Genomic DNA, 25,105 nt, shown 5'->3' on the forward strand with positions numbered 1-25,105 from the left:
TTGCCTCTCATTTGGCTCGAGTTCTTCCTTCCACTCCTCTCTCTCTCACACGCTAACAGCATCTAAGTCCCTTTCTACTGTAGCGTTAGCTTTTTCAGGTTTTTTGCCTTCAGTCTTTTTTCTGCTTTTTTTTTTTTAATTTTTGAAATCTCCCTTTTTGTCTTTTGTCTCTCTGTGTCTCTCTCTTCAAATCTGTCTTAAGTACTCGTGCTCTCCTGCTTCTGCTCCTCACAGTAGCCTATCAGAGTAGTATTTTTACATTTTCTACGTTTTGCCCCCAGGCAGCACCGCTCTACCAACTGACTGCGTGTCTCATGTGCACTCACGTGCCTCACAAGAGGCATGTGTTATGGTGAGAGCATATTTCTGGATTTGCATATTACAATACTTTCAATCTTTATGCAAACTAGATTGATACAAGTCATCTGGTATGTACTACAGGAGTGTATTGTTCTACCTGTATTTTACGTAAGATTGTCCCAGGTGTTTTGTTCCAAAAATAAAAAAGTTGCATTGCATCACTGTATATTGCAAATGCTGTATAAAATGTAATTAAAACAGAATTATATGAATTTGCAAATCATGTAAACCCTATATTTTATTGGATTATTTGTATATTATTGTATTATTTGCCCACACAGGTTTACACTGAGTGATGAATATCTTTACTTCTGAGAGACTCTGCGGGCTCTATTTTAATGATCTGAAACGCAAGTATCAAATGCAATGCACAAGTAGCTTTGTGGGCGTATCTTGGGCGCTGTTGCTATTTTACCGGTGGAATAAATGACTGTTGCGCCCGACGCAAATCTAAAATTGGGTGGTCTGAAGTAGCTACATTACTCATGGGTGTGGTTTGGGCATAACGTGCAATAAACCAATCAGAGCGTCATCTCACATTCCCTTTAACAACAGGCACGCTTGTTCCATAGCTGATTGCTATTATGATGGCGGATTTGCCAGGCGCAGCCAGGAGCGGTTCACATCGCTCTAAGGACTGTTCAGTTGGGAACAGTTTGCTATTGATTTTTCTTCTTGACAAAATGTAAAGACATACGTTCCGATGTTTTGGGATCACTCTCACTGAATCACAAGGTTATGAATGCATGGTGATATTTTTGCAATGTAATCTAACATTACCTCACTAGACGATGCAGCTCTTCTGTCAGATAAGCTCTCCTCTCCCGTGCTGCTGCTGAGGCATTTGGGTTATATGGCATCGGCATGCAGTTCAACATGACGTCTCCTTAAGTCCTCTAATATTTCCTAACTGTGGCCATGCATGCGTAACCTGACCCTAGCCAGATGAATTTCGTTCCGCTTAGCTCCGCCTAGCTTCACTCACATCCATCTGGGACCTCTTCCATTGAGAGTGATTTCTGCAACCGATTTTATGGTACAGCCAATCAGGACGCAGGGCGGGAGTGTCATAGATGTGACATAGCGTAGAAGCGACTGTGACACTGTTATCAGCGTCACGGGTTGGCTTCGATGTGAGTGGTTGAAGTGGCACGTCAATACTACACAACAGCTCAACTTTTTTGGAAATGGGGTTGTAAAACAGGAAATGAAATACACACCAATAAAACACAGCAATAAAACACAGCAATAAAGACTTATGTACTACACACATATGTACTAAATACTTATGTAAACTCTGTTATCTAATAAAACACACATACTTGCACACACACGGCCAAGCACATCACACACACACACACACACACACACACACACACACACACACACACACATCCATGTGTAATATACGCCATGGCTTACCTTGGTGTTGCTTAGGTTGGGGGACAGGCAGAAGGGGCTTGTTTTCATTGACCGTGCCTGTGAAGAGACAATGACCTTTCTGTACAGTAACCATTTAAAGACTGGACTAGGGTGAGCCTTAACGTCACTGAGCATAACAAGGAAATTCATTTGGTTTCAAGAAAGCTTACAAAGAATTTTTATTACAATATCTTCATTTAACAAAAACCCTATACAAAAGATATCTCTACTGATAAAAATAGTGCTCACGGGTTGAAAAGGTTTTTCTCAGGACTAAAGATATCAAAGACTTTCTACAAAACACAGCCTTGGAGCATATTCTCTTATAGAGACCTCAACATTTGGTGCATATATATAAAAAAACACAATTTTCAAAAACACAGTTTCATTTTGCCTTTGCTGGTTACTGGTGTAGCTGAACTGCATCCATTAAATAGTTATGGCTAGTTAGTTATTAAATAGTTATGGCTAATTTAAAGTGCAAATACAGTCAAGATGCATCAAACTGTATTCATTTATGATGTCTATGCTAATATATTAAAGTATAGCCTACTATATATACATTTCAAATTAATAAATAACAACCCTGCACGTGTAATTCGTAATAAATCAATTTAAAATGGCAAATAACACTTTTTTGAAAAAGTGTGTGTTATGAACAGGTCTGATCTCTGCCAAATAATTAGTTTGATGTCCAGAATACTTTGCCATTTTTAACATAAATCTGTCTGCGTGGCACTTCTTTGTTGTTTTAAAGTAAAAATATCTCAGCTGAATTACATCAAACCAAAAGTTTAACATTGGGTTTTTAATCTGGGTTCTGTTTCTACCATTAAAGAAAAGAAAGACACACGCTCATAAAATTACTCAGTTGAAGTATCAGTTGTATGAAACTCAGCTGGAGACATGTAAGCTTAATCATCATCACAAGCATAAAGGCCTTTCAGCGGACATTTAAAATGGGCCACTCACCTGGTCACTCGCCTCTGGACTGCTTCCGTCAGAGTCTAGGAGCAGGAGGAGATTACGTAAGTACAGGTGTGTCCACTAACACACTAACACATATAAGGACATGTCACACTGCATTTTTAAAACACCACAAAACTAACTAGTGTGTGTGTGTGTGTGTGTGTGTGTGTGTGTGTTTGTATGAGTAACAGAATGAGAGAAAGCGAGGGAAAGACTTATCCAGCTAATCAAAATGGTAACAGAAAGAGCATTGTATCAATTAAATGCAACACACCAATGGACTGTTAACAGAGATAACCTGATTAACATAAAACATTGAAGCACATTCCTCTTGCAGTCTTTTTAATGCATTCATATTTTGTTAACATTATCATATGTTAAATAGCTCAGCACATTTAAACAGCATGATAAATTAACACAGAAATTCAAGAACTGCTACATATAATACTATGGTGTACCTAGAAATAACATATGCAGATGTGAGATATGTACATTTAAAAATGTTTGTATTTATTAGTTAAGTGTGTAAGTATCTAAATTATCAAAATACATATGAATACAAATTACAAAAAAAAGGAGAGAGAGAGATAGCGTTCATTAGTTCAGGTTCACCTGTACTCTCAATTGGGAAGTCGGCCCCAGGCTTCTCGTCGTCAACTGGTTTAGACATCCTGATATCTACAGGGAAAAGGATAAGGGACAGAGACAGAGAGAGAGAGAGAGAGAGAGAAATTGCATGTGAATACATCTCCACAACTGTAACCAATACATGTAAACTCTGGGTGAGCTCTCCTGAGTTTTGAGGTGAGTCTCCCCCTCTCCCTTACATTCAGCCTCCATGGGTTTAGACCTCAGGCTCACCACCTTTCTGCATTCACAGTGAGTGTGACAGGGGACACTAAGCAAGTCTGTGTGACCTTAGACCCATCATGGCCAATAACTGTTCAGTCGCATGGGTCCAATGATGAGTCCTTGAATGCACACACACACACACACACACACACACACACACACACACACACACACACGCATACCGGAGGTGGTGAATATTACTCAGAGGTGGGTTGGCCCTCTCTTTCCGACTCCCCATTGTGACTGACTTTGTTTTTCTATCGTATATCTTATTCTTTCTCTCTCTCTTTCTTTTGTGGGTCTTCCATCATCCCTGTTTCTCATTTTCTCCATCAACACCTCTATGACTCCTCCTCCTCCTCCAGTGCCAATTTACCTTTCACCTTACATGTCTTTGCACGCTCACTCACACACTCTCTCTCTCTCTGTCACACACACACACACACACACACACACACACACACACACATCCCCCACTCTCCCACAACATGAAGATTGCAGGAAATTAAGATCTACTCATGAACTCAAACCAGGGTCATGAACAAATCTCATAATTTACACTAAAACAATATTTCAAAAGAAATATAATTTAGATCATAGGCCTATTGGTTAAAATATTACGTCTTATAATATTTCTATCACTTTGGGATCTTAATATTTTGAAGCTAATATATGCATCACCATAACATTAAATGGGAACTTAATATTTTGAAGATAATAAATATAATAGTTTAATTCAAGTGTATTTAAATCTCTGCACAAAAACAGTAGCCTTAACTTTATGCATCATGGCTACTGATGATGTTTAACATTACAAACTGATTTCAATCCAGATTCATCAAAAATAGCATATTTTCAAAGTGTCCTAATTTAAAGGTCATCGTTGCGTTTTACTGCCACATTCACTAGGCTACTATATCGTCAAGAACAAAATATATTTCTGTAATATATTTCTTTGTAAAACGCCTTTTCATTTTAACTTGTTCGCTTCTGTGTTCCCAAACACAAGGGGAGCACATTACATTATATTTCTGTAATATATTTCTTTGTTAAACTTTTCATTTTAACTTGTTTGCTTCTGTGTTCCCAAACACAAGGGGAGGATTTAAAATTTTAAACCAGGCTGCTTTAGGTTAACTGTTGTAGAATTAATATCAACGGAGACAAAGATATCACCAAAACCCTCGGTTTAAAAGGAAAAGAAGCGTAGGCCTATCTCCATTTACCCTATCCTCCTAGGTAAAATACTTTAGCCTAATATTGGCCTACTTATATACATTTCAGTCTGAAACCTTTGGTGTACCTCCATGAGAGTTTAAGTTGTAACCTAGGCTACTGGACGTGTCATCTCAAACCGCGCTCTTTGATGAAGGGTTCATGACTCACCGGAATGTTTATCCAAACGTGCTGTGCCTCACACTTTCGCCACAGTTGCACACATGTGCGGTGATTGGCTTAGGTTGGTGTGGGTGAGTAGGCTAGAGTATCTCATAAAAGGTAACTTGACCTATGATTCATTCATCCTTATGATTAACATTAAAATAAGCACGAATAGCCTATAGACTATCAAAAATCCTACCCCAAATGGATAAGTCGCCCAATGGATTTATGACGCGTGACAAGACCAACCGCTAAGTGGGATCAACGAGATTGATTGAGCCTCCCACGAAATTTACACTATCGTTTCAAGATCTATTTATGGCTGTTTGTATCGAAAAAAGTCGCCTCCACAATTTAACACGAAACTTCAGTTAAAGAATGTCTGAAAGTAGCCTTTCATTTCTAGGCTACGTGTCTACGTTAAACGAACTACAGCCTTGGAATGCTACCAAAAATACATTTACATTAAATTTATTTGAGCATTGCACAATACTAAAACTCTGTCACAAGCTAACTAAACTGAACTGTTCTTCAGATACAATATACAGTATAGGCCTAATAATAGAAATATAGATAGTCTATAGTAGGCTACTTATATGCAAAGAAATTTAAAGCAAAATCTGTATAATCACGGATCACCCAGAGATCATTTCAGAAAATAAAGTGGTCAAACGTCACTGATTATGAGTCACCATTTTAACATTTCCTGTTATGGTCCCCTCTGCAGTGATATCCTAATGGCAGCTCTACTGATGGTATTTCTTTACAGCTTGAGGTTGGACCAACGCAGGCACTGGAACTGTATGTGGTGGTGGAAATTCATAACAGTGGGCTGCTGTACACACACACACACTCTCCCCCACACACACACACACGCACGCAAACACACACACACACACACACACACACACACACACACACACACACACGAACGCAAACACACATGTTTGCTTCAGATACACATGCTGTCTTATACAAAGGCATTCCTATGAGTAAGCCACATCAACAAATTATATCTTCCAACTATCATGCTTTATTTTATTTTCACAGTCATTGTGGTGCACTGTAAGTATCTATTTTGGATTTATTTCCTTTTATTTTTGCTCGCAACTTTAAGATACTACTAAAATATATATTTAGGTTAATTTGGAGATAAAAAAACAAATATAGTGATGTTTTCGTTGTCTTTGTACTTGTACTCAGCACAATGACAATACATTTGAATCTAATCTAATCTAATATTGCAATGAAGAAAAATAATATTACATTATTATTTTACTGAGTGAATTTGGAAGTTGCAGTTACACACTATTTTATTTCATTCATCCTTTGCATTTAACATGCTAAATTATAATGGCCCAGCTCACACATACCCAAGAAATTGAGAGAGGCGATGCATATTTCAGGATATCATCTAAAGGACCCATTTCAAAACACTTTTGCCCATGTTTCATTCTCTGAATTCATGCTGTTTGAAACATGTCACATTCTGATCAGAGTTCTAATTCCCGCCAGCTTGACGTGATGTCTTTGTATACAGTGGGAGGGAGAATGCGCACACAGCAAAAAGTTAATGCAGCACACAGCACTTCAAGCACACTGAACAGTTTTCACCATGGGCCTTTGCTGTGAGGTCATTTTCAACCACACACTCACACCAACACCAAACACAGCATGCATAGACGTACAAGGACACACTGCACACACACACACACACACACACACACACATGCACACACACACACACACACAAATAAGCGCATAATTAAATATAGAAATACACACACATGCATGCAGACATGTTCATACTCAGATATACTGTACATAAATAAGTACAGAAATTCACTATATTGTATTTAACACCCCACCTACATATAACACACACACACAGAAATGTGTACTTAAGCCCTTACACACCGGCAATTAGAAATGCATACAAATATTTACAGAGAGAATTTGTACATTTGTAAATATAGAGGCACATCAGCAGTCATATGTTTACCGGGTACATAAAGCAATCAGCAGCAAACAGACCCCATGAAGCTCAAGGGACAGGGGCCCTGACATTTCCCTCCTATGTGGGCCCTGAGCCCAGCTCATTTTGATGTGGTCTAATTAGCAGAGGCCGTTAGCGACATCTGTGCTAATTAACCCCCGCCAAGCCCCACCCCAGGAGGGGTTATTAAGGAGTTACTGCCGCAAAGTGGGAAAGAGACAAAACAACCTTACCTGGGATCCACACACTGGAATGCATAGACGCAGCAGCCATTTTAGAGCATGACCACAAAAATAAATAATTAAAAAAATAACTATCTTGTCGCTCTTTCCTTCTCTGTGTAAGTTTTAAAAAAATGGGGGGGGGGACTACCACGACGAAACCTGCTGCCTGACAGCCGGAGTGCAGACTGTGACTGAAAGAGGTGTGAGGACTAGATGAACAGAGAGAGTGTTTCGAAAGCCCCGACAGACACGTTTCATTTGCCTGCTTCGGTGTAGTGAAACATGGTGACCTCGGCCGATTTTGACAGGTTCTCACAACCTCAGTTCGGAAAACCTCAACCTATAAACGTGATGGTGTGGAGGGATGGCACAAGAACAAAAAAGAAAGAGAGAGAGAAAAATATGTAACAGGGGAGAGAGATAAACAAATACAGTCACTTTCTCCTAACCACCTTCTCCTCCCACATTTGCTTAGCACCCACCCCCTCTCTCTCTCTCTCTCTTTCTCGTTCTCTCTCTCTCACACACACACACCCTCTCTCTCAACCTGACCCCCCTCGCCCTCCTCCTCACATCCTGTCAGAGAGGAAGCGACGGAGGGAGCGGAGAGAAAGATGAACGAGGGAGGAGGCTGAAGAGTGAGAGGGGACCCGTGGGCCTCCGCCTCAGCTCTGAATGGCAGACCTCAGAGAGTGGGCCTTAAGAAGGAAAAGACTATGAGTCGGACAGAGAGAGAGAGAGAGAGAGAGAGAGAGAGCTGCCACTGGAAACTGCTGGGGTGGCTGGAAAGTGCTGATCACGGCCACGAAAGAAAAGAAGAAAAAAAATCTCTCTTTCTCACATCTATTAGCACTCCTCTGTCACTCTGCCTTCATCTCAGCCCTCTTGTCTTCTCTCTGTGTGTCTGTCTGCCTCCCATCGTGTTCTCTTCATTGATTTCTCTCAATCACTATTGCACTGCACAGGGGTGGTTGCAGTTATTTAGTGTGACCAGAAGGTGGCAGCACTGGCCTAGTTGTCTGACCCTTCACTGCAAGCGGCTCAAGGCCTTGTGAGTGTGTGTGTGTGTGTGTGTCAGTGTGCGTGTGTGTGTGTGTGTGTGTGTGTTTGTGTGTGTGTGTCAGTGGGTGTATGTGTGTGTGTATGTGTGTGTGTGTATCTCCAAAGAATATTCTGGAAATTGAGACATTAAACGAACATGTAGCCTAGTGGTAAAAAAATAATTGCATTTTATTGAAAAATTCTTCTTACTCCAAAGTGAACAATAATCACTATTCTCTTGAATTCCTCACAGCACATGTTAGCCATTACAAGGGAGACAGTTTATAGAATTTTTCAAACTCAGTCAGTAAAGGAAAAAGGGAATTCAGAAATGTCCTTCATACACCTATAGGTCAATATACACAGAAAACACTGAAAAAAAAACAGCTGTCCACACACACACACACACTAACATACTCTCTCACAGCGGTCAAAAGGCACCGGTCGGCCCAAATGGCACCCAAAGGTCCAGTCAATGGGCGTTGGTGGGGTCCCCACACCACCAGCCAGGGGCCCTTCCTATTCTCACTTAATGGGGACCCTCCGGCCCCCCGCCCCCCGCTGTGATGGATCTGTCTCTGGCTTGGCCCGGCATTGACAGAGAGGTCACTGCCAGGGCGTCCAGCCAGCCACAGGAGGAGGGAGGAATGGGGGGGGGGGGGGGCTGTTTGTGTGTGTGTGTGTGTGTGTGTGTGAGGGGTCCTGCCCCAGCAACGCCTGTCAGAGGCCAGTGACAGACGGCGCGTGGGGTCTGCGAGCTGTGCAGAAAGAGGGGGTCCGCCGAGGGGGGGGGGGGGGGGGGGTCGGGGTCTGGCGGCGTGTGTTGAGGTCAGGGGTCATCAGCCCAAGCCTCGCCACTGCACAACACACTACCCCCTCCCTCCCTCCCAAATCTCCTCTCTGACCCCCATGGAGGGGCAAGTGAGGGTCTTGTCTGGCAGCCCTCTCTGGGCCCTTGGCTGAGGGGGGGGAGGGCACGGGAGGCCAGCCTGAATAAGAGGCGTTGAGGGGGGGGGGGGGTCCTACTAATAGAGGGGGGTCCCTACATCCAGCATACAGCCTGCTCATTGTGTTGGTGTTATCCATTGGCAATATGGTGGCCAACTTTTTTGAGCAGCAGCACAACTGTCAAAAAAGCTGCAAAGTGAAACTAAGGGTGACCAGTGTAAGAAATTGATTTTGTTTTCCTTTTTTATTTTAAGGGACAAATACATATTCTGTGATGCTGCACAATAATATTGTAAGCACAACTCTACACTTGCTGACATTAGTGAGGAGCATACACAAAAGTTCAAGGAGCCCCACTACAAAAATATTGATCACAGCTCTACGGGTTCTCAGCAAGAGACAGATTTGTCTCTGCTCTGCACATTTTTATGAAGGTGAGACAGACTTTCTGTCAGTAATTTACTACGATGATAACAATTACCAGGCTCACAAAAGACACCATCATACATTACACACCTTTACTAACTTTTACAGGTTTGTGTGTATGTGTGTTTTTTGTGTCAGAACCATAGCTGTTGACCTGATTTGAACACAATGGAGTGAAACAATGGCGGCCATACCTCTTGGTTTAAAATTAGAACACAGTGACTTTTCCTACTAGCCTGTACAGGTGGACATGCGCAACACTGCGGACAAAGCTGACTGACCAGACCTTCCCACCAACCAGTTGCCACTGGGCTTGGTTGGACTGAGATGCCTAGCAGGGGTTTAGATGGACTTATTACACACACATACTGTACACACACACACACGCACACACACACACCAACAAACTCCAACCAAATATTGTTAAATGTTCATCTTCACTAATGATCTCACACTACGTGGATGCCAAAGGGGAATTTCAGTGTGATTCTAACACTTTAATTTGTTTCACAGCCGAGGCTGTGTTTGAAGTAAAGAAAGAGAAAGAAACTGAGCGTGGGTCGTCATAAAGGTTATGGAGTTTTCATCTCAGCTTTTACACCTGCCTAAGGACCCTCCCTCCCCCTGCTCTCTCTCTCTCTCCTGCTTTCCCTGTCTCTCTATCTCTCTATGTCTTTTAGTATCTCTGCAGAGCGCTTAGTTTTACTTCTCCTCTCTCCGTCCCCTTTTACTCCATCCCTCTCTCTCTCTCTCTCGCTCCATTCTCTGCCCCCTTATGATCTATCGCTCTAGCCCTCCTCTCTATCCCACCATCTGCCCCTCCATCTAGCCCTCTCTCTCTTCCTCTCTCGCTCTCTCTCTCTGTGCTCGGCACTCTCTAACACCTTCACTGTTCTTGTAGAACAGGGTGCAGCAGTGCTGGTCAGTAGCGGTCATGACATCACTGGACAGCACTGCACTCCAATAGGACACCTAGCCCCGTTGCCAGGCAACAGCGCTGAAAGATCAGTGTGTGTGTGTGTGTGTGTTTGTGTGTAGATATATATGTGTGTATGTGTGTGTGTGTTAATGATAAAGTATAGTATGTTTTTCCCCATCTGTCAGACCTAATTGGATGTTTTGTTTCCAGCCTCCAAAAACTGAGGAGAAAAAAAAAATATTTCAGATATGTGTCAGTTACCTGCACACGTGTAACGACATATTTGGAGGGGAGAAAAACGACATCCCATAATTGCTCACAAAGCTGAGGATTCAGCTGTGATTCCAAAAACCTTCTGGAAACATAATGCAAAATGGGCAAATAATGTTGGGAGAGCGATTGTCATTTATTTCAGAGGTATGAGTAATTTATCTTGCAATATATGAATGTGTGTGTCAAGTGTGTGTGTGTGTGTGTGTGTGTGTGTGTGTGTGTGTGTGTGTGTGTGTGTGCGCGTATATATGTGTGTGTGCGTACTGAGGCATGTTCTTCTGCTCATATGATTGTGATTTCTCCTCTGGAGGATTTGTGTGTTGATATGAGCTGTTGTGTGTATTTGTGTAATGCATGTGTGTGTGTGTGTGTGTGTGTGTGTGTGTGTGTGTGTGTGTGTGTGTGTGTGTGTGTGTGTGTAAGTGTGTGTGAATGCGTCTCCAGAGTGTTTATTATATCCGATACAGTAGCTCTTTCCCGCACCACATATTTCTGGGCCGATCGATAGCTCTGACTCCCGACAAGACAATAATGGCACCTCCCTCCACCCCCCCACCTCCACCATTATTACTGCCCTCCCAAGGGAGGGGAAGGAGGGATACAGAGAGAAACGAAAGAAAGACAGAGGTGGGGGGAACACACTTCCTCTCTAAATCCACCCCTCCATTCTTCCCCTCTGTGTATGAAGTAGGTGCAAAGAAAGAGAGAGAGAGAGAATAAGAGAGAGAGAGAGAGAGATAGAGATAGAGAGGATGAGCGAGAGAGAAAGAGAGAAAGTTGGGGTGCAGTGCCAAGACAGATGAGGGAGTCAGGGGGGAAAGAGGGATGAGAGGATGAGAAGAGAGGGAGCCTGCGGATGGAGGCACAAAATACAGGAGAAGAGAGAAACCTGGGCACGGGGAGAAAAAAAGATATGAAGAAAGAGTAGTTGTAAGAAAAGATACAGAGAAAGAGACAGACAGACAGACAGACAGACAGACAGACAGAGAGAGATGGAGAGAGAAAAAGAGAGAAAGAGAAAGAGCAAGAAGTGACAGTGCATTGTGATTATAGAATAAAAGGAGTGGAAGACAGGGAAGGCAACAAAGACTTACACAGCTGCCTTCTAATAAAGGGGCTGAACAGAGGGAGGGGGTACGGGAGAACACGAAAGAGAGAGAGAGAGGAGGGAGAGAGAGAGAGAGAGAGAGAGAGAGAGTGAACACACTCTGTAAGTACGAACACTCCCCTCTTACATATCTAACCAAAATGTCCTCAAGTTTTCTTTTTAAAAAGTGCTGAAATAAAAGAGTAGCCTCTTTGCTGTGGCTTGTGTGAATAAGGCTGGCTGGATCCTGACATGGGCAAATAGCCATCTGTCAGTAAAGTCCATCAGAAAGCCGAGACGGCCTCGGCCCATGACAGCACCTGCTAAGCAACCAAACGGTGTGATGTATGTGTTATGGTGGCCACTAGATTGCCTGGTATATAGGTCTATCGATTGGACCGGACTTAAATTGGCTCTCAATTAAAGGGAACACTGATTTGACCCCTTTCCCTCTCCCGTCGCTCTCTTCCTGTCCTGTTAAATATTCCCCCCTTTTTTTCCCCGGTGAGCCCCACCACCCCTCCTCTCTCTCTCTATCTCTCCCCTCGCTCTCTCTCCTCTACGGCGCATCCATCTCTCTCTCTGGGTAATGCCTCTCCTCTCCTACCCTTCCCCCCATCCTCTAAGGCCATCACCCCATCGCTTCTCCTTTCTCCTCACCCCCTTGTTTAAACCTCCACTACCATTTTTCTCCCTTTTTTTCCTCTTCCTCCCTCTCTGCACACCCCCCCCTCCATCACTCCTCTCTCTCTCACTCCTTCACTTTTCCGCTCTCCATTTTTCCTTCACTGTCGCACCTCCGCTTTTCCGGCATAGTGTCTCTTACCTTTTTTTCTTCCCTTATCCCTTATCCTCTCTCTCTCTGTCTTTCCAACACTCCCCTCCCAACCCTGTGCTATCAATCCCCCTGAAGATCGCCAAGATGAATAATTGACTTTATTTATTCAAACACTATCAATAATATAAACACGGGACATGGGGCCGCACACACACACTGGACATGGGGCCGCACACACACACTGGACATGGGGCCGCACACACACACTGGACGAGCAGAAAAAGAGAAAAAAGTGAGAAAATGGAAAGGAAAAGGGAGAGAAAAGTAAAGAGAGAAAGAGAGAAAGAGAGAAAGAGAGAGAGAAAGAAGGCAAGGTGGTGGTTGTGGAAATGGGCTGTAGGTGGTGGAGGTGGGGTAGAGGGTAGAGAGAGAGAGAGAGAGAGAGAAAGAGAGAGAGAGAGTGTGTGGATTGGGGGGAGGGTGGGTGGTGGTTAGGAAATTGGTCTGGCTAGCGGAACAGCTTTTCACCCCTCTCTCTCTCTCTCCCTCTCTCTCTCTCTCCCTCTTCTGCTCCCCCTCTCCCTCCTTCCCCCTCCCTCCCCCTCTCTGCTTTGTATTCTGTGGAGATGACAGGGGAGAAAGCTTTATTGCTCCGAGTTGGTATCGATCGGGGCCCCTCACAGGGGGTTCACAGACTGCCGCACATTGCAGGCACTTTTGCAACGGCTGCTGCATCCACCTACAACCCCCCTCCCCTCCTCTCCTGCTACGCCTCTCTTTTTGCTCCCTCTTTCTCTTTCACCTCTCCTCTATTTCTTTTTCTCCTTCTCTCTTTTTCACCCCTTCCCCTCTTTCCTTTCTCTTTCTCTCTTGCTTTCTCTTTCTTTCTTTTCTCTCTGTTTTTTTACACACTCAGGGACTCAAATCTTTGGCTCTGTGTTTTGCCAGAGTTTGAGGGGCAGTGAATAGTGCATTTTTATTTACCCGACTTTGCTTTAGCGCAAGGCGTGGGCGTCATGGAAACAAATTGAGTGCAAGGGAATAAGTGAATGCATAAGTTTGTTGCTCTCTCTCTCTCTCTCTCTCCTCCAGCGCTTCCTCTCCTCTTTTCCTGTTCTGCTCTCTCTTTTCCTTTGTCAATTCCTCACACTTTTGCTCTGTGACTCGGCATCAGACTTACGCCTCATGACCTGACAGAGAGTGAAGAGCTAAGCTCAGAAAACACTGTGTAATACTCTGTGTGTGTGTGTGTATTTGTGTGTGAACAGTAAGGGAGTGGGAAAGACAGTCTGCTATTTTTTTTTAAAAAGTGTGTGGCCGTTTTTATATATTTGAGTGTGCTAGTGTGTGTCCGTGTGCACTTGTCCACAAAACTGAGTTTGTGTGTGTGTGTGTGTATGTGTGTGTGTGTAAGGCAGCTCTTATGTATTTACCAGGTAGCCCATCTTTGGGTTATAATCTGGAAGTGGAAGATGACGGGCGAATCCAACCAAGAGTAAGAGTAAGAGACAGAGAGAGAGAGAGAGAGAGAGGCGGAGAGAGAGGGAGAGAATGACAAAAGGGATCAGAGGATTCAGGATTTAGGGATGAGAGAGATGGGTGCCCCCCCACCCCCAAAGGGATAAGGCAAGAGAGAGGGAGAGTGAGGGATGGATAGATGAATGGATGAAGGCACCCCTGCCCTCTGTTCCTGCCCTTGGGCTAGGTGTTTCACCCATGAATCCCCAGGGTGCACTTTTTGGCCCCCATCATTTTTTGTTTGTGAGTGTGTGTGAGTGTGTAGCTGTATGTGTTTTTGTGTATGTGAGCGTGATTGTGTGTGCATGTGCATGCACAGAGAATGATATTTGAGGGCTTGCGGCTCGCGCGTCCTCTCAAAAACAAGGCTCTATACTGAGGCCATGGAGGGGAGGTAACAGTGGCATTGGCAAAGTCGAAGGCTCAGGGCCATATTCATTCCCAGTGCTCTCATGGTGCAGGCTGGCTAAATTTGTGCCTGATCAAAAATAATAAAAATAATGCAGGTGTGTGTGTTTCATGTGTGTTTGTGTGTGTGTGTTTCATGTGGTTGTGTGTGTGTTTATTTGTGTGTGTGTGTTTGTGTGTGTGTGTGTGTGTGTTAGGGTATGGGGAAAGGGGAGGAGGGGATGGCTCTTATCTCTATTTTTAACGCTCTCTCCATCAGTGGACCTTCTGACCGCCTCAGAGCCACTTATGTTCATTCACCAAATGACACATGCTGCGGACCGCTGCCACTCTCCCCCAGCGTTGCCAGGCCACGGACGGCCGTCACCAGGCATGGCAATTTCGAGAAGGGGACCCAAATGGGTGGGCGTGTGTGTGTGAGAGAGAGAAAGAGTGTGTGTGAGTGTATTTGTGTGCCTGAGCTTGTCTGCACAAGTGTGAGTTTTTTGAGAGCATATATGTGTACATATTTGTGTGTGTGTGTTCAAGAAGGTGAAATACTGGTGACGACCTAAGAACTAGCAAACGCCTGAAAGTGAAAGCAAATATGTTGTAATGTAACTTTAACAATGCAATGACATAATTAATCACAACAATGGCAAGACAAAAAGAAACAAAAGAAAAGTGTAAAAAATAAATTGCTAAATTACGTACATCTTATAATGGCACCAAACCTGCCAGAGGCAATCTCTATTCCCTTTGTCAAGATGTCCCATGGCATTCAGTTAAAAAAGGGAGGGGGGCCTGTAGCATAAAAACATTTTTACAGTTCATTTGACATTTTTGGAGGCCATCGTGCAGTTGTGTGTAAACTGTGAGGAGACGAATGGTTCTGTAATAACCACCGACGAGCTCCATTCATTAAAGTGCCTTCTTGATAATTGGGCCCTGGGCTGAAGCATCTCAGCTGTAATTGCCGTGTGCGCTGATTGCACCGAGGGCTTTTGCCGTACGGCGGCCTTCATTTAGCGGCAAGGTCAGAGCTGATGTACGCCGTTTCTGCGTTTTTCTGACATCCCATAATCAGGCAGTGGCCAGTGGCACGATATCTTCGGGGAGGGTAAATGCTCAGGACAAGGTCGCTTGAATATGTTGCATATGGATTTCCTGGAAACACTTTGTTGGAAACATCTTAGTGTACATCACCAGTAATGGAGAAAGAAAAAATAAGAGCTCACTACGTATGATTTTATTCCACCTCTTTATACAAAATCGTCCATTTTTAAAAATGCATTTGGGAATATTTGCGGTCACAAGAAAAGTGGGGTTACTTGAGTGAATATGATGAATAAAGGGCACTTCATTTAAAATAAAAGAAGGCCAAAGTAATCCTCTGTGGACCTCTCATTTCATTATAATGGCCAAGCTCCATTACTATAGATAAAGGGAGAGGCCACAGAACAAATAAGCACATTAACCAGGATAAGTACACTCAGCAATGGGCTACAGAGTAGAGAAAAGGGTATGTGTGTGTGTGTGTGTGTGTGTGTGTGTGTGTGTGTGTGTGAGAGAGAGAGAGAGAGAGAGTGTGTGTGTGTGTGTGTGTTTGTGTGTGAGAGAGAGAAAGGGAGAGAGTGTGTGTGTGTTTGTGTGTGTGGTTATGCACACATCTATGGGTCCATCCCAAACATGTTCACTGCCATGGCACCAATCCATACAGATCCTTCATGTATGAATGGCACATCTGTCTTTGTTCTGGAGCCTTCCGTGCTGGACGGGGCTGATGGCCTATGCGGGCTCTTGGCCCCCGCGCTAAGCCAGTAGGCTGCCGGCGGAGAGGAGAGGAGCGCTGATGGTGGACTGACCGTCTTTAGACAGCTCAACTCCACCGCCACCAGCTGACCGCCATTTCACACCAGTGGCCAACACAAATTGGATCAGGGTGCTTTCTCATTGCACCAGCAAAAGAGAGAGAGAGAGAGAGAGAGAGAGAGGGAGAGAGAGAGAGAGAAAGGGGGACAGAGAATGGGGAGACACACAGTCTTACAAAATGGCTGAAACTCTGACACAATGTCTCTATAACACTCAAACACACACACACACACACACACACACATGGCGGGGCACAAGAGACTGCTTCGTGTGGCCAGGACAATGTGCGGCGTCTTTGACAGGAAGCATGTCTTTGTCTGTCACTCTACACAAAACCTGCAGTGGTGTACACACAAGCCATATTCACCATTATAAAAATAACTAATAGGCCCGACAATAACATGAACAGATATATATATATATATTAAGAAAAGTCCAATGTTATATTTCATCTTTTCATATTACAGCTGTCGGGAGAGGTTATACTTCTTGCTAGAGTTATAAGAATTTCTATCGATAAAAAAAAAAAAACATTATTTTTTGAAGGGACATAAGGAAAAACATGCAAGGTGAAGTATTTAATAAAATCTTGTAAAAATGACCTTACATCAGTACATGTAATATCTGCCCCCTTTTTCTCTTCAGGGCTTTGGTGTCTATAAAAAGCGGGCAAGGAATCTCATTCAAGAGGCCTTAGGAACTGTTCGTGCCATCTTCATCACTTATCCAGCCTTCAGTTGAAGTGTTTTCAACTTGTAAAATATTTTTGGTATAAATAGGTTAGATTGTAACTATGTTTTTTATCTTTATTATTTTTTGGAGGAAAGTTCTTGAAACTTTTCCTGTTATCCTTCGCATACCAACAAAAAGATACACATATTTATGTGAGGAGAATAGAAAACATAACCTTACACACTTATAATCAACAAATGTTTTTCACCATTACAATAAACGGTGTGCTTATACACTTAATCCTCATACACTTAATTACAAACTGATCAAAATTCTGTTTCCAAGATTAAAGTAAAAACTCAGTTAAAAGGGTAAAAGCTACCCATTTTAAATCGTGTTTTCTTTAGAGAGTCAGACAGTCAATTTTACTTGCTGGTAGCTAACAGTGAGAGTTCCACAGACAGTCTTGTTTCAGAGCTCTCTTTTTGCAATGACTATAAGATTATTAAAACAGTTCAGACCTAAGAATTTCTGCCTTAGTATGAGGTTGGAGGTTCTTAAAGAGCAATCACAGCATTGATTCTGCCTAAATGTGTTAAACCATCCTTGAGGATTGAACACTTGACAAGGCCTTCAAAGGACTCTTTAGAGTGGGACAAGTAGTCTACTTCGGTTAAATGGGTGACATCTTTAGAATGTCAAAAAATGAAATGGAATGGGTCTTTCACTTTTGGCTTGATCATTCTTAACCTGAATATGAAGTGTTATATTCTAAAGGAATTCGCCCATCATAGCGTGGGTACTGGAAATGCCTTGGGAATGTTCCTCATGTTCCACAAACTCTCTCTCTCTCACACACACTCACACACACACTCACACACACACACACACACACACACACACACACACACACAAACACACACTACAGAGATGATGTGGGTGTGTGTAGTTCAGGTAGTGGGCATGTATCAGTGGGTGTGTGTGTCATTGGGTGTGGGTGTATGAGGGAGTGTGTGAGCCATCACACCCACAGGGGAGAGTCCATCAAATGCAGGTCTGTACACACATAGATTTACACACTCGAATATGTGTGAGTGTATGCTGTCATGTGTTTACACATCACATGCACAGTGTGTGTGTGTGTGTGTGTGTGTGTGTGTGTGTGTGTGTGTGTATGTGTTGGTGTGCGTTTGCGTGTGTGTGTTTGTACTCATGCCGCCACGTGCTGGACGTGTTTACACTCGCACAGGGGCACGCGGGGCGATATCTCACGGCAATCGATGAGGAGAGCGGGGGGAGTGGTGGGGAGGCTGCTGCTGGTGGTGGTGGTGTGGGAGGAGGCGGGTAGGGAGGGGAGGGAGGGAAAAATCGGTAAGGAAAGCAGGTTATCTCCTGTCATTAATGGGGGTGGTGGTGTGGTGGGGTGGGGGAATCCCGAGCGTGGGGGGGGGGGGGGGTGAGGTGGGGTGGGGTCGGGGGAAGACCTGGATTCATTGAGAAAAAACACAGACTGTTTGGCATCGGGAGAGAGCAGACAATTATCTGTATTGATTAAAGCCAGCCAGCCAGCACAGTGAAGACAGAAAACTATGACTGGATCAATAGAGAGAGAGAGAGAGAGGGAGAGAGAGAGGGAGAGAGAGAGAGGGAGAGGGGGGGAGGTGGTGGAGGGGTGGTGGAAGGAGGGCAAGTTGACTTTGCAAAAAAAAAAGAGTGCTGAGCAACAGTTGGGACAGAGGGGGCCTGGCGACAGGGAAGTGTACGGCGGAGAGAATTCAGCACAGGAAAACAGGCCATAACATAGCAGAACACCTGATGCTAGTACATGAGAGAGAGGGAGGGAGAGAGAGATTGAAATAGATGGAGATTAATAAAGACGCATGAAGAAAATAAAAGATAGAAAGAGATAGAGACAGAGAAGAAGCGCAAGAAAGATGATGAGAGAGGTACTGCAGGAAGGAGGTCGGGAGAGGAACTGGAAGATGCACGCATGGGCAGTTACAGACCTGGAAACCGTGTCCACTCCAACGGCATGCTCTAGCCTCTTTTTAAATAAACACAGCAGGGTCAAGTGGACGAAGCACGAGAGGTGACAACAATGAGAGGAAAGAGGGGACTATGACCACAATAATGGGTGGCAAAAAGATGACAATGGCGCCAACTAGAATGGAGATTTGCAGATGGAGGGATGAATGCTGATCATGTGGGCTTTTCACATCTTTTACTCAACAACCCTGACCCCCTCAACCGGCCATGGTACAATGAAACCAACTCCACATAAATGCTTACATAAATGCAGTCATGCCTGATTGTTTACATACAGTATGTGGTCCTAAAAAAAAAAAAAAAAGAAATCAGCACTTTTCAGGGGAAGGAAACTGTCCTTCATGTAGACTATTCAACCAAATGTGAATACGGGGTCGACCTGTGGTGATTCCACAAGAGGTAGGACACATTGGGAAATGTAGTTCCTTCCAGTAAGGAGACACTTTGGAGGTGAAGTTTAGTCAACACACATTCAGAGGTGGCATAGTGACGTTCAGTGCTGTTGAAGCTCAGTGCTGTTCAGTGCAGAGCTGTCGACATCAGCCTACTGGCGGAACATGTGTGTCATTGTGACCTTTATAATTATGGTATGTTCTACATAAAGAATGTTATGAATGTTACCAACATATTTTTTTTGTGCAAAAAAAGGGGGTCCCTGGCCTTTCTGAGAGATATAGAATAGATTAATTGTATTTTGTGGGTGCTTTGAAATTTTGTGAGAGTGAAAATACACACAAACAAAAAGCTTCTGGAAAGTGATTTTTTTTCAAGAGGAGGCCAGCTATCCGATTCAATTCCTCTCACACAACTTCAAAGGAAACACGAGAATCATGTAAGTTCAATTACCATGCCACACTGTATGCTTGTAGACTGAATCAACAGTGGAGATAGCGAAAATATTTTATATATTTTGTGTGTGTATGTGTGCGTGTGCATGTATGTATGTGTGTGTGTGTGTGTGTGTGTGTGCGTGTGTGTGTGTGTTTGAATGAAATTGGTGAACTCTTCCAACAAGAATAGATGACTTGCCCAATACATAAAACATTACACATTAATTGATATTGGAATTCAAGTCCAGCCAAAACAATGTTAAGGAGTACAAAATCTGTGGGCAATTTGTTTTGGTGTGCCTCTAATTCTCAATGTTTGAAATGAAGACACTGGTCTGCATATCAAACTGAATATCATCAGATACTGGCTGTGTTTTAAATGCATGACTTGGCCGAGCTGAATTTTGATGTTGAGCTTTGTGTGTGAGTTACATTGTAGACTTTCACAGGAAAGGGAGATGAAGGTTGGAGAGAGAGACGTGAAGGGAGAGGGAGAGAGAATGAGGGAGCAAGCAAGCAAGAGAGATAGAGAGAGAGAGATGGAGGGAGAGAGGGAGGGAGAGTGAACAAGGGAGATAGAGGGAAACGGACTATAGGTGTATCGTTATGCATGCCTGACATCACAAGTTCCCACCCCCAGCCCTGAGGGAATAAGAGCGCCTTGGAAACGGTCGCTAAGGGAACAGACGGCCTAAAGATCGAGGTGTGTGTGTATGTGTGTGAGAGAGAGAGGTAGAGAGACAGAGAGAGATAGAGAGAGAGAGAGAGCTTGTGGGGTGATGTTATCAAGCATGTGGAGAAAATCTAACAGATAGAGAGCATGTTTGTGTACCGGTGATATTTTGCTCATACATTTGTGTGTGTATACATATGTGCTCTTTGTGAGTCTAGGAATAAGATTTATATACACTGACACAACACCATTAATATTTGTAGTATTATTAGTGCTTTTTAAGTGAACCTCAAACAGCTATTACTTTCAACAAGCCACTTCTAAATCAGCAGCCAGGCTCTCATATACTTAAACAAGCCTCTCTACTCTCTCAATGGCACACACACGCGCGCGCACACACACACACACACACTCTCTCTCTCTCTCTCTCTCTCTCACACACACACACACACACAATCATGCCAGATCCTGTGCATAGATGTTGTCGTGGGTGGGTACCAGGCTGAGTGTGTGTGTGTGTGTGTGTGTGTGTGTGTGTGTGTGTGTGTGTGTGTGTGTATGTGTGCATGTGTGTGTGTGCCAGTGAGGGAGCAGTACGAAGCTGTAGGGGCCGAGAGAAATGGACCTTAAATGGCCCTCACTGGCTCTCAAACTCCAGTTGGGTTTATTGATGCTCTGGCCCTCTGCCAACCGAAGCCCATTTCCACTTCAAAAAGAGTCCAGTGCTCACACAAACACACACACACATGCACGCACACACACACACACACACACACACACACACACACAGACGCATGCACGAACACGCAAACACACTCACACACACCTGCCCATACAGTGCACTTAAACTTCCATCTACAATCTAGAGCCCCATACATGCTTTTTGGGTGCAATCATTGAGCATATAGCACAGCCTAACCACAACGCTCATTCACTTTGATTCCATCTGTAATCTAAGCCATTATGGGACTCTTGTGTGCAATCTTGACTAAATTATATAAAATAAAGCCCTACCACACCACTTCCACAATTACATGCAAACCATTCACAAAAGGTATACACAAAGTGCACATTGCCTGCATGTGTGCAGGTTGACTCTAGTAGTAACTCACACATCAATACCGTACTAAAACATCACTGAAATCTCAAAAGCCTGATGCATATTACAACAGGCACTCTGTTAGTGTGCCTCACTTTGAAGTGCACAACAATCTAAGTTCAAAGCATATCAAATGATTAATAATCTGGTCAATATATCTACAAATACTATTTTAGAATTGTCTTTATAGTAACACTTCTCAGAAATGGGATATGTTCAATGAAGTCAGAAAATAAAATATACAGAAAAATGCTGTGTATAAGAAAAATGTATATTTCAATTCTCGTCAGAGTTGACAGCCTTGCTGCGGGGGAGTATGAATGGCAAATTAACTTACCCCAACTGACTTGTTGATTATGGGAGTATGTGTGTGTGTGTGTGTGTGTGTGTGTGTGTGTGTGTGTGTGTGTGTGTGTGTGTGTCATGATGTGGATGGACTACTGTAAACATATGTGTATATGTATGTGTGTCGTAGTACATGCATATGCCCTTGCACTCTGAATACACAATATAGATCCTCATATATATGTATGTGAATGTGTATGTGAACTTTAAATCACACATGTATATGCATGTGTATGCATGTGTGTGTGTGTGTGTGTGTAGACCTACACGTGCTAATGGGTGATGCTAAGGTGAGGTGGAAACCCTACTTTCTGTGAATGATGAAATCCAGAAACGTCAATATTGCCCACATGCCAGCACGGACTCTTTGCATTTCAATGCCGGTGTGTACATTATTTATGACTGCTCAGCCACGTCAACAGCACTGGCCGGCCCTGCCTCAGCTCACACACACACCTATCCCCATAGTAACCAGCAGGCCTCCCAACTCATCTCTCCTATATGTACAAAGACCACTCCTATAGAAATACACACACTCTCTCATACTCTTCTCCCTCTTTCTCTTTAACACACACACACACACACACACACACACACACACACACACACACACACACACACACACTTGACATATATGTCATCTCATGTATAATCCCCTCTGCTTATTCACAGCTGGAGTGGCTAAAGGTGTTTGAGGCTGTGGATTTGACTGAGAAAAGAGAAGGCTACGTGAGTTATGGGGAATGGATGGAGATAGAGACAATGTAGGAAGTGTGTGAGAGAGACTGTGTGTGTGAGTGTGTGTGTGTGTGTGAGAGAGGGGGGTGGGGGGGGGGGGGGTAGAGCTTCATTTTCGCCATCCCCTGCCTACCTCCCTGAGTGCCACTAACACTCAGACAATAAGACTGCTGTGGGCCTCCACCAGTGCTAGTCAGGCTTAATGACCAACACATACACACACACACACACACACACACACACAGACACATACACAGACACACACACACACACATACACACACACAGACACACACGGACACACACACACATACACTACACCCAAGCCTATTTTTACCTTGGCCTGCAGTGCCTGTGTCACCAGTATTATGGACGACCCACCCCACCACCTTCCTTTCTTCCGCCACCTCCACCCTTCTTCTTCATCTCTCTCTCTCTCTCTCTCTCTCTCTCTCTCTCTCTCTCTCTCTCTCTCTCTCTCTCTCTCTCTCTCTCTTTCTCCCTCCTCCCCCACCCTCCTCCCAACCCAACCGCCTGCCCACAACCACTGTTGTCCACTGTTCACCTCATCCATAGTAGACAGTATTGATTTTCAGTGGGGAGAATAAAAAACCCCATGAATTTTAATGCCTCTTGTCTGTCCCCCCTCTTCTCCTTCTGACCCATCCCTCCACGGCTCCTCCCTCCCTCCCTCGCTCGCTTTCCTGGGGGAAGTGCAAAGGAGAGGGGGATGGGGTGGACGAGTGCTAGGGCTTTGGGTCATTTCTCATTTCCGAGCTGGGGTCCCTAACAACCCCCCGCCACCACCACCAACCACCCCCCCAAACCTCTGTTAACTAGCTTTCATTGTGCACGTACATGTGTGTCGGTGTAAATCAAATGCTGAAATGGGATCAAGTATTGAGAACTCAACAAAAGCAGCAGCGGCTTTTTGGTTTGTTGTGATTGCATTTCTGGTCTGACTTCCACACGATTAATTGCTTTTTGAGCCACTTAAATTTTACATTTTCTTTGTCAGATGACCATTCACAAGACCAGATTTTGTTGATTAAACTCCATTCTGTTGGTTCTTTGCTTTTGTATTTCTGGACATTTTTATGGACAAATCTAAATTGGCCTGCTCATTTAAGATGGTAGCCTATGTAAATGTTAGCCATATTTTTAAGTTTTAAGAATATATTATGCAACTTCTCCAAAGTATGGCCATAACCATTTCTTTAACTGAATTCAATAATTAAATGCCATGAGAGGTGTGAGAATGTGTGTGTGTGTGTGTGTGTGTGTGTAATGAAATACTCACTATCACCTCGACCCACAGACGTTTCAAAGAGGTAAAGACAGATTTCAGCCTCTGTATAATGTTTTACTATGAAATCGTGGCTTAAAGATTTTCCTAGCTGGAGATATACCTAAGATTGTGGAGCACTATGCATTTGAACTTGAGGTCTACAGCTCGACGGGGGTTGCACTTAAATCCTGGTACAACCTCATGGCTCGGTTTTAAGCTGAGCAATCGTCTCTCTCTCTCTCTCTCTCTGGCCTCGGGTAAGTGCTGCTCAAACACGGCAGAGCTTGAGCCTTGGTAGGCTACTCCGTACTCGAGATTTTACCTTTAATACAACGCAGATATTTCCAGTCCGCTTTTCTTTCCGCTGACCTCGAGGTCGTAGCAGTAATCATTCAATTAAGTTGTTTGAAAAAGAATTATCGTACTTGCCTTTACGAGCGAAAACGCAGAAAGCATAGTCATTAAGAAGCCCTCGTTTTCGCCTCCAATGTGCATTCCTTGTGTATCCTTGAGACTCTGCAGGTTAACGTAGGCCATGTTTCATACCTTTTCTCAATATGCCTTTTATTGCCTTTCTTTAGGCGGTTTGGAGTGAAAAGTAACAATGGCTAAATGTTAAGTCTATAACCATTTCCATTTCATACGCTTTCAAAACGTCCGTTAATAGCTTCTTGTATGCACAATAGAACTGCCTGACGCTATTATGTCGCTGTTAACGTTTTTCTCTGTGCTAAATAAGTCACTGCAAACATTGTTGTTTGGGTGCTTGCACGTTCCTCTGCGGTTCATTCAAACATCAGGCCTATCATTACGTTAAAGTTTGATACTGGAAGAGAGTGATAGTCTCATATCTTCCTCCAGGTTTTTAAAACACCAGCTAATCATGTGATAGCCTAATTTTTATCAAAGGTTTTTTTTTACATTTCTCACATCCCCCTCAAAGTCATAAGGCAATCTGTCCTA

The 25,105-nt window shown here is 43.7% G+C and overlaps 1 protein-coding gene across 1 annotated transcript in view; it reads right to left on the reverse strand.

Moving 5' to 3' along the window:
• The window catches only part of pou2f2a (POU class 2 homeobox 2a), a 48,345-nt gene that overhangs the window by 12,595 nt on the left and 10,645 nt on the right, over positions 1 to 25,105 (reverse strand). Inside the window, exons 2-4 of the mRNA XM_076300988.1 lie at positions 3,364 to 3,429; positions 2,755 to 2,789; positions 1,783 to 1,839 (exon numbers count right to left, since the gene is read on the reverse strand). Coding sequence (XP_076157103.1) covers positions 1,783 to 1,839; positions 2,755 to 2,789; positions 3,364 to 3,429 — 158 coding nt within the window. The remainder of the gene's footprint in view (positions 1 to 1,782; positions 1,840 to 2,754; positions 2,790 to 3,363; positions 3,430 to 25,105) is intronic.

Source organism: Alosa pseudoharengus, unplaced genomic scaffold (genome assembly GCF_046254945.1).
Source record: "Alosa pseudoharengus isolate Yale_2024_CS ecotype anadromous, Long Island Sound unplaced genomic scaffold, YU_APseudo_1.1 YU_APseudo_1.1_scf_23, whole genome shotgun sequence".
Lineage (NCBI taxonomy): Eukaryota > Metazoa > Chordata > Actinopteri > Clupeiformes > Clupeidae > Alosa > Alosa pseudoharengus.